At 37.4% G+C, this 11,349-nt stretch overlaps 1 protein-coding gene across 1 annotated transcript in view; it reads right to left on the bottom strand.

Moving 5' to 3' along the window:
* Window positions 1–164: 164 nt before the first annotated feature.
* Window positions 165–11,349, bottom strand: part of ORC5 (origin recognition complex subunit 5) — a 63,025-nt gene continuing 51,840 nt past the window's right edge. Inside the window, exons 14-15 of the mRNA XM_005423520.2 lie at window positions 6,855–6,967; window positions 165–3,301 (exon numbers count right to left, since the gene is read on the bottom strand). Of these exons, the coding sequence (XP_005423577.1) occupies window positions 3,256–3,301; window positions 6,855–6,967 (159 nt within the window). The 3' untranslated portion in view covers window positions 165–3,255. The remainder of the gene's footprint in view (window positions 3,302–6,854; window positions 6,968–11,349) is intronic.

Raw genomic sequence — 11,349 nt, 5'->3', positions numbered from 1 at the left:
CACTATTCTCCTGGCATGGCTGGATGTTCCAGTTATAAGAAGAAAACATAGTGCCTGATGGGTCTTGTCAAAATGGTCTTTTCCATGAATACTGGACAAACTTCACCAATGGCAAGAATGAATATGTTTTAACATGGTGTATAGAAGCATCAGAACTCAGAAGGTACTGAAATAAACAATGTATTTCTCTATCTCACCCCAAAAGAGTCAATAGCTACAGGAATTGTTACAGTAGAAACAGCAGGTTCTGGGATAACCAAAGTAAGACAAATCACTGTCCAAAGAAAATGAATCAACTCATTACATGTTGATGCAGCCTTGCAAGACTTCTTAACAAATAAAATCTCCATGTTATGTGCATGAAAATGCAGCTGTTGATGAAGCCAGAGCTATTCAGGGGTACTAATCTCTTCACAACTGATGACAGCTGCATTTCTTTTTCCATTACTTTATCCTTGTAAGAACAAGTTCCAGCTCCTATTAATATTTGGATCAGCCACTGGAGAAAAGCACTGTAAGTCTGTAATTTTTTTCAGTATTCTAATGCTTTGTGACTCAGGAATTACGAAAATAATTGTCTATTTTTAAAATACACACTGCAGAGCACTAAGGTACTGAAGGTTTTCTGATTAGTTAAACTATCTTGCTCTACATTGTTTGCACAGTACTCAAAACCACCTGTAGAAGAGGTGAAATGCTGGCCCAGGGGAGGCTAAAAGAGGCCTCATGCATGAAAATGGGGTCTCAGAACAGAATATTGCTAAGGTATCTAGTAAGAAACTCAGCAGTAATTTATAAACTCATTGACATGGCTATATAGAAATATTTCTAGTTTGTCAGAATAAATCCTACTATTCATCATCAGCCTAGTTATAGCCTACATCAATCATTTGCACTTCAGTCACCTTGTTCATTCTCATACTCTGCTGATTCAGCTTTAAATTTTATTTCACTGATAGGAGTCTTTCACAAAGGTCAAAAAAGTGCCTTCAAAGTAAGGAGAGTTGTTCTGTGGAATGAATCCTCAGTTACTACTCCTTCTCTAGTTAACCTCATTTCAGTCAAATTAACTACACCCCACAAAAATTAGTATCCTTATTCTTTGGAGTTACACTGGAAATAATTACCAATACTCAAAAGGCTAATATAGAAGAAATTAGACTGAAGAAAACAGCAGCAGCACCAAGTTTTCTCACTGCTTAATTTCTAAGACCTTTATTTTAGGTCTAATTTGTGCTCCAAATTTGGAGCTGAAGAGTTTTGAGAGTCTGGTCTATTTGGTGGGAATGACTGGGATTACTGAAAATGAAATTTTGTGACTCAAGTTTGTAGCACTTAACAAATCACTATCTGTCCCATCATGTTTCATATATCAAATTCTAATTCAGATCATAAACTACAAATCCCTATGATCTACTGGTACTGTTTTACATGGACTAGCTGACACATGAATACCTCAAAACTTCTTTCCACTACGAACTGCAGCCCTAGGTAGTCACAGAGGAGATCCACAAGAGCCAAGCTCAGACCAGCACCAGCTCCAAGACAGAAAGGCACTGTAAAGTTTAGCCCAAAGTTCACATTATGGACATTTTTATAAACAAAAACAAAAGCAGGTAGTAAACATTTTTGAAACAGGCTATGTATTCACAACCAAACACTTCAGTAAGTGTGACAAATGTTGCCACCTCATGGACAGGTGCAGGGTTGGATCCAGCTCAGCGGCAGGAAGGAAAACAGATCACGGAGATGACTCATTGCTGCCCTTTCACACTCCCCTGAGGGAGGAAGCCAGAGCTTGGCCAGAAGGATGCTTTTGTCACTTGGGTCTCAATCCAGAAGCGTGGCTACGCATCCACAATTGGGGAAAAAAAAAACAACAAAAAAAGAAAACAAAAACTAAGAAAGAAAGAAAAAAAAAAAGAAAGAAGAATAAAGACTACATACATGTTCAGAGTATTTGACCATTTCTAATACAGGAGCAAAGAGGGAAGACTGATGATTTTTCCCTGAAAAAAACCCATAATGTTCAAGTTAGAACCTGGCATGGTCTTGTCAAACAGTCAAAGGTGAGCACTCAAGAGTAAAACATCTGAGTAACAGGCTATGGGACCTGGAGTTTTCAAGAGGGCTACTGAAATCTTCAGATTCATGAAGACAATTACCTCCAACTGGACTAGGGGATTTTCATGCTCCATAAATTGTGTATCTTCTACAAGTAAGCTGCAATTGTAGTGTATTCCATCAGGTATTTCCAAGGACAAAGTTTTATGTATTGTAACACAAAACTTTACTTATTCACTATTCCACCACTTTTGGGGAATTGCTGCAGAAAGACTCTGTTACCTGTTGAATTTCTCCCTTCCTGATGAAAAGGCAGCTGTGTCATCCTCCTCTACAGGACAGAGGCTGTTACAAAAGCCATTATGTGATGTGTATGTTAAAAGTAGGTTCATTCCATATGGCACTGTAATTAACACTTCCTGTAACTGGATGAGCATGAAAGGACTATAGAATTTTGAAGCAAAAATAAAACATTCCAAGTTTGACACAGGGATAGAAGTTTAAGAATCAATTATTTTTTTAAAACAGAGCTTCATAAAAATACATTCATAGTCAACATTTATGAATGGTCTGAAAAAGACAATATGGTGACTAACTGGGAGTTTCCTACTATCGTGATCTCCATATGACAGGGTAACAGTCTGCCTACATACTACTGAAGAGAAAGAAGAGTTTGTAGCAGCTTGATTTTTAAATATGTTCTTATGTTTATTATACTTTGCTACTCCACTCTCCTAAAATGGTGGCCTCAGGAAAAGCTGCTTTGGCAGGCAATTGCAAAGATTCCTGTGGAGAGGAAGTGAAAAGACTGGGCATACAAACAACGGCTGCTGCCATGTTCAAAGCACTGGGGAGAGTTCATAGAGCAAAATGCAGTCCTAAGTAAATGGGTTTCAGGCAATTTCAGTGTTAAGATAACATCATTAAGACTAGAACAGATTGTGCTCAAACCCTGCTGTTTATAATTAACACATTGCTTCCAAATACTCCAGGGTCCCTGGTAAATAGTCCTCTGCTCAGATCCACCCAGACCAATCAGAGTATTTTCATCAGGTTCCATGCTGGGCCAGCACCTGTTTGGACAAATCCAAAAGAGCCAAAATACTCTTCTTTCTGGCCAGCTAAGTAGAGAGATGAACACAGCTTGCCTTAGTCATTGTCACAGTGTCCATATGGCTGTGAAGCTTGTTTTCACAAGAAATCGTACAAGTACTTTATTATGTCGAAGTTCACGGTCCTATAAACAAAAACACAGTATATTAGAGCAATCATCTTAACAGTGCTAAGACTTTAACCTGTTTGGAAACAGCACATGCAGGACATTCTGCACAATCAAAATCAAGCAATTCCCCAAAAGAAATGCAAGGAAAGATTAATGAATTTTTAATTTCTCTCATTATTTACAATACCCCTCTTCTGATTATTTCAACTTTGTAAAATTCTAGAAAAGAAATATAGCAACTTCCTAGTAAAGAAAGGAAGACTCTTATTTCAATAATGAAACAATAAAAATATAACAATATTAATAAGATTATATTTTCGTATGGCAAACTTGATGTTCTAGTTGGTGATGCAAAGCAACAACCTTTTATCCTATTGAATATTTTGTTCATCTCCTAAACCACCTGTTTTAGCAAGTACTCCTTCATCTGTACTCATTTGGAGCCTGCATTCTTTCAGTCTTGACAGTAGTTGACCCATGTTCATAGCTAAATTTGAAAAATCCAAGAATGCCAATCAATGGGATAGAAGATTTTAATGTACATTTTTGTACTTTAATGGCAGGCAAAATGAAACAGCAGTAGAATAAAACATATAATTATTTTTTTGTCTCTAAACTCGTTATTCTATACAATCTAACACTCAGACTTTAGGGTTTACTGTTTGAATAAATAATGCAAATTACTGCATAAAATGACAAGTATAAAATTAAAAGGGTTTTTTAAAAAAAAGTATTCAATGATGCAAAAATAACTGCTAACAATACTAAGTGAAATTAGCTAGCTGAATTCTTATTTGTTGAACTACAATCATTTAATAGTCTCTGTTCATGCATCAGCCTGTAACCCACTTTTCAAAAAGTTTTTATAAAAACATCATTTTGGACAGAGAAAAAGTTTAGAAATCTCCAAGATACGTAACAGGAAATACTCTGTTGGAGTCTGTGACAAATTTAAAGACATTAACTGCCACTGTTAGACTTACACAACATTGTCACTGGAGTCAGTGACAAATTTAAAGACATTAACTGCCACTGTTAGACTTACATGACATTGTGTCACTCAAAAACAAGTGCTTTAATTACAAGGCTTTCCACAGAAACAAAACCATACACACTAACAAATGCTGACCTTATCAACTAAATGAAACAGAATTGTCCTGTCATAACAACTGGGTTTATTACAGACTCTCTGAAAAGATCCATTGTATTCAATAAACACTATGAGAGACCTACTTCAGCTAAAGAAAATTTATGAACTAAGGTTTGAAATTCTTAAAAGAGAAATTACTTCTAACAAAGAAACATCTAACTTTACCTTGAGCTAAATGTTTAACTACTATGTGCTAAAGCACAGAGATGTTTCCACAAAGACTGAGTATATGCCACAGAATAAGCCAGATGTGAGGTTCCATGGTAAAAAAGAGACTGTGCATTTCAGCAGTTACCATGTTCAAAGCCACCAGGAAGAGACACAAGTTTTTTACTCTTTTCAAAAACAGGTGGCTTTTTTTTTTTTAGTGCAAACTTCACTTTTGCTTAAAAAACACAGAAAATGAAATGACAATCTGAACAGCTTGAATGGGGGTGGGGAGGGAGCATCCTTTTCTGTACCATTCTTTGCACACCTCAGCCTTCCATTAAGAAATATGCTGGAGTAAAAAGGCTGAGATGATAACTAAAATCTAAAGATTTTAGTGACTAATAAACTTATTTTAGTACTATTGCAGTAACAGAAAGAAGAATCAAAAGATGGGCTATATGGGCTGTTTACTCAATATGTCTTTTAGCTGAGATTTCAAAGTAGTTCCTTCTCTGTGACAAATACAACCAAAACTATTGCACAGATAGAAAATGAAATTTCTTAAAGCACAGAAGATCAGGCCTTCATCCTATAGCTAGTAGCCTCACCCAGGGAGGACAAAAGCTCAATTCTAATGAGCTCATGAAACCTTGTCTTTTTACAGATCGTCCTCTTTAAGATTTAATAAATACTGTGGTCTGAAAAGTGTATTTTAATAAAAATTGTAACAAAGGAACAAAGCAAGATTTTTAAAAAGGGAGAAACAGGAGAAAAGCAGAACAGGCCAACTCTAAAATCTATCTATCTATCTATCTATCTATCTATCTATCTATCTATCTATCTATCTATCTATCTATCTATCTATCTTAAATAGCCCCATCTAGGCAGCAAATAAAGACCTGCAAAGACTTCTGAAGAAAAAAGAATTGCTTTCTTCCTCATAACATGTAGGAAAAGTCAGTTTATGTACATACACGTACACACATATCAGACCTAAAGGAAAGCAAGCTAAAACACTACCATGCACTGCAGTTTGAAGTGAGTGTCTGACAAACACTTTCTGCAGTAAGCATGAGCTGCACAGCACAAGTTTTGGTCCTGTTTTCCGGCCGTTTCTACCTTCCAGCAACTTTAACGCAATCACTGAAACTTCTGAGGATGTCAAAGTTGCAAGGAAAGGGCTGTCAAAGTACCCCAACTCAAGGATAAATCCCAATGTATAACTGTAGACACAGTGATCCATCTTGCTGAGCAGATGGTCTGCTGTGCTTGGTTCCAGGGGGAGCTTTTTCAGGGCATCGCTCACCAAGTGACTTTACTGCCGGGAATAGCAAACTGACATAGTAAAGCTGTGGAGGTCCTGGCAGTGTGGTCCAGCCGGACAAAGTTTAATTCTACAGTCTGTCCAACTGAAAACTGAAATAAGTGTATCTGTTGCATTTACTGACAAGGCTACTGGACATTTAATAGCTCAGGAGAGTAACATGTGCACTGAGGTTATGGAATACACCCAACACCTCAGGTTAGTTCTTAGTTCCACATTAGAGAGAAGAGCTGGCTGTGAGAACATTTCTCCCTTTTGACACGTGTCATTTCTGGGCTCTGTTCTGGTTATAGACTGTTTATCCAAGACTTGCTAATAAGGCGGCAGCAAGAGATAAAATAGGAGACATAGGCCTGATTCCTGCCTTTGTATTGCATGTATTTCTGTCTGCAAATTATTGCCATCTCTCCTGATGGATCTCAGACTCTTCTCAGACTTCACAACTGAAGGCTCTGGATAAACAAAGATGCTGATGTACTTACATCCACTAACTGAATTAGCTTGTATCAATAACAGATCACACAAGACAGTCTATGTGCAAGAATTCCTATAACCTATGTAGTTTTTATATCATATGCACAACACTGTTAAGAACCAAATATAATTTCAGGTTCAAATACCATAATGTGCTTTTTGGTAATGAAATGGACTGACATTTTAGAGCAGTATTTTCACATGAAGTCCCTGACCTTTACTAAGCACAAAGACAGTATGCTACTGTAACACATACTGCCACTGTAGCATAAATCATTTTCAGGAATGGACTATACTCACCTTGGGTACAACATTTCTCATAAATAACATTACTTATTCAGTCATTCTTAGAAAACATCCACAGGTTTTCTATTCTGGTCTGCAAAGAGCTAGAGGCTGAGCAAATACTTGGTTTGAAGTCTCTTTCAAGTCAGCACATGTAACAGTAAATGAACTTTTAACAGGCTCACCGGGCAATAGCTCTAATGAAGTCCAGAGACACAGTGCACTTGTATCGCGGTCCATCAAGCTGGTCATTCTGGCCAACCATGGATAACAGCTGCAGTGTCACAAGAGAGGTGATCTACAGACAAGACACACAAGTAAGGTTAGTCATTTTTGTTAACATGAATAGCAGAGGCCAATTTATTGTTTTGTTTGGTTTTGGTTTTTTTTCCATTTGGCATAATTCCCATTTTTCTCTGGGAAGTCACTCTCACCTGCTCATTGTTCATTCCCACACAGTTCTGCAGCTAGAAAACCCAGGAATGTACATACATCTTGCCATTGCATTTTCAGCACCAGCAGTGATAGACAAAGGCTAAACCCTCCATCCTTCATATCAAAAGTTATCCTGGAGTTTTGAACAGAGGAACAGGAATAATAGGCATGAGCTGAGCATTTTCCAAATCTCTGCCTGACAATCAGGAAGGACTAGGATTTTCTTTGCTTTATCCCTGAAGACCTCCTTTTGAACTTTTCCACTCAATGTTGGATATTCCTGTGCCAGATCATATCACATTTTGAACAGATGGATGTTTCACTCTACTCCAGATAAAAAGGAATTTGAAGGTTGGAAAGAAAAGGCTGGAAGATTGCATGTCAAAAAGAGCAGGGCCCGAGTTGAGAGAAATTTGCCTACAAACACACATACATTGTCTTGACAGAGCCATTGATTATTTTACCAAAATAGCAATGTACCAGCATACTTTTCCACTTTGTTCCTCCAGTGATGGCAGTGGTACCACTGAAGTGAAGCCATGGGGTGTCACCACTGAAAACAGCCATCCCATTCTGACTCAGTTAGGAAGAGACACTATAGTGATTCCATTGTCTCCCTTTCTCCTCCCAGACATCAGGGAAAGAAACAAGTAAAAGCAGAAAAGAAAATTTTTCCTTGGCCTTTGCAATAGATACCACAGACAATTCAGAGCAATGAGGTTATATTCTGTGACAAAATGGTATCTGGCCACAGGTTTCATTTTCAAAAACCCAGCCAACCATGACCTACTTCTGAGTAATGATAATAAGACAGTAAGGAATTCCTCAAGAATAATGTATTTCAGGAAAGAAAGTGTCAGTTCAAACGTTCAAGGAAGCACAATGCTATAAAAAGCATCAGCAATTTGTATCAATAAAAAAATAATCCTAACTCAGTAATAACCCCACTCTTTTGCTGGAAGTACACTTAGTTTTCAAATTTGTGACAGTGCTTGTAGAAGGCAGGAATAATACAACAGAAAAAAAAATGATACCTACCTATGGAGAATAGAAAAAAATACGGTACCCAAGAATGAAGCAATTTTTTTAACAGCCCACACTTAACTTTCTTTCATATAGCATGAGACAACAATAGTTTGGATGCCAAAATTCTGAAAAGTCTTTGGAATTTGTTTAAGGAATGCTGGTCTACACATAGTCACAAAGACAAATTCCATCTACTTAATTCAGATCTATAAATTACAGGGTTTATCAAATTTTAGCATTGACAAAATTAAAGAAAATTGAACTCAGGATATGGCAAATGGCTCAGATTCTAGTTCATTAATTACTTTGCACGTATCACTGGATTGGGGTAAACCTCAAACTTGTTAGGTTTTATATTCTTAAAAAACTCATGAGAGTACATTTTTCTCCATTCTTCATTCAACAAAATCCATAGTCATTATGGAGGAATCTGCTGTAACAATTGCACCCACATGCATCAATACTGGCAAATCACTTCTGCACTGCACTTGCAGCTGGTCTCACATTCAGAAACCACCAGTGAAGGAACAGCAGGAGGGCTCCTTGAAGTTCCTCATGACCACAGAAAAAGTCTGCACAGTCTGGAGATCCATCTCAGTTTTATGTGAGATGTAAAAGTGACCTTGCTGCTGCATTACAAATGCTCCAGCAATACCTCAACAAATTCTGCATTTGCTTTTCTAACTAGCACCAAATGCTCTGCAAGTAACACCAGGTCAGCAAGGTGAAACTCCTTATTAAAGGCTGACTCAAGAAATCTGAACTAACATTAGCCTGGACACTAAGTTTCATTAATGCTTTTGACTTAAGAAATTAACTCAAAGACTCAATATACAATATTACAAGATAAATAAAGCTAACATACAATATTACAAGATAAATAAAGAGTAGTGTTACTCTTTATGATCAAAGTAATGACCTTTCTTAGGAAACTGCAACCTTTTACTTATTTCTTTCACAACACTTAACAAATGTCGTCATAAGGAAGCAAGTGCAGAAACAGCAAGTCCTGACCCTGAGACCACTTAAAAAGACAGCTGTAGAGAAAATTGCCATTTTCAATTCATGCAGGCAAGAAACAGTTTTATCTCCAAAGAGGCTCAGTAGAGACAAAGGGAAATAACATATATCTGGGGAGGGGGGTGAGTAGGGACCAGCCTTCTTACAGACAGGCAAATGTTAGAAGCTAAAATACTTAACTTGTTAGTCTTTACATTAGAATTCAACATGCAGTAGTTACAGATGACTGGCCTGTGCATGGAGAAAGGCATAGATCACCTAAGGACAAGTCCAAAAGCCTGCCTGCTGAGGGGGCAGCAGCCTGGAGCTTTGCTTGCACAGCTTTTTCAGTGGGTTCAGGGAGAATCAAAACCAGCAATGCAGCTCAAAAAGCAATGACTTCTAATTTTTTCTTGCTTTATACAATATAGCAGGAGTGTTCTCTTGCTGTCAGCCACAGAAATGGACAAGATGCACCTATTTTGTGCAATAAATTGATAGAAAAGACTGGATTGTGGTAGATGTGGAATTATTAAGTTTCTCTAATATTCTGTGCTGAATCTAGACCCAATAAATAAAAGATGATTGTCCTCACCAAACAGTTCAGAAGTCTTCTGGGACACAGAAGGTCCAAATCCCTTCTGACATGTGAGGCTTGAGTACCTCTGCTGAATGTCTGACAAATAACTGGGGTGGGAGCAAAGGAAGGAAGAAGAAAAAAGAAAAAGCCATGTATGGCATTTAATCTTCACCAGGCCTAACTTACACTCTGTTTCTGAAGCTGAAGTATTTTGCATAAAATTGCAATCTCTCTGGGCCTACCCAGGGCATGCACCTGGTAAAGCAAGATAGAGTGGAATGAAGTGAGTTTAAGACAGTGTATTTGCAGCGTAATTTTAAAATTCACCAATATTCATGTCTTGTTAGCACTTCAGTTCCAGGTACCATCTATAATTTAAGCACTGAAAAACAATTACTACTTCAAAAGTTCAGGTAGTGTAAAACTTTGGAGGCAATATGTTCTTAAATCAAGACACATCAAAAGTTTGAAACACAGATGGGAAAAATATGAATACAATGCCAAACTAATTGCACTCAGCCAAAAACACACCACTGCTTTTGAAATATTTAACTTTTCTTTTTTTTTTTAATATCATGGGTACAGTGGCTCCATTCCATTATCACAAAAGCTTGAGAAGAAACATGTGGCAAGAACAGACCAGAAACAAGCCAGAAAAACTGTGTGGGTGATATAAGAAAGAATATTTATTGAGAATCTTCAGAACAAAAGAAATTACAGTTGGAAGAAAAAATCTAGAGTTATTTGTAAAATTACTTAAATTGCTGATGATTTAAATCTAGCAAAAATTAACAATTAAATTAAATTTTCTACAGGAATAACAAGAGAATCTGAAAAAAAAAACCCTTTCTTATCTGAAAGATGCAGAAAAACGGGTTTTAGCAGTATGTTTAAAAATAAGTGATGATGGAACTTGCTTTGAAATGTATTTGTGTGAGAAACCTGCTGCTGAAATCTTGGATCCAAGGTGAGAATAATCATAAAAGCACAGCAGATAATTGTTCCCAGGAGGAAATGAGCACTCAGATTGCTTCTGGAGATTCATTGGTCAAACACATGGACATTGAAACCTCTGGAAAAAACAAGCAACCCACAAGCCATCCTACAAGGCAGCTTTTTTCCTATCAGCCTGGACTAACAGATGGGCCTGGACTAACAGATTCCCCAAGCAGACACAAAGACTGGCTTTGTGAGCACATGGCTGTGTGGAAGTGAGAAGGATTCCAGAAGGAAGGGCTGTCTGCTGAGAAAGGCCGGGCTCTTCCCAAGGACACCACAAGAAGCCAGAAAATATTCACTGAGGTGCAAAACATGAGCAGAATTAGAACCCATGACACAGGGAAACACATGGTTAGTTTGGGTAAGCAACACCAGACTATCTAGGAAAGGGTCTGGACAAAGTGTGGGACATATCTCAAATCTATAGGATAAAACTAAACAGAAAATGATGCTGTTTGGGGTGGAAGGGAAGCTGCTTCCTCAGAGATATGACTGAAATCTCACCAAGTGTACATTTTAAACTGGACTGGAAAAATATTAATGAAAGGAAGAACAATTTCAAACTGGCAGAAATATACTAAATTATCAGTGTGGTTTTTTTCATCTCTACAGTTTATAATATTCAATTATCTTGCCCAAGA

Source organism: Geospiza fortis, unplaced genomic scaffold (assembly GCF_000277835.1).
Source record: "Geospiza fortis unplaced genomic scaffold, GeoFor_1.0 scaffold424, whole genome shotgun sequence".
Taxonomy (NCBI): Eukaryota; Metazoa; Chordata; class Aves; order Passeriformes; family Thraupidae; genus Geospiza; species Geospiza fortis.
Note: the sequence above shows the minus strand (reverse complement) of the source record. Positions and strands in the feature narration are given on the sequence as shown.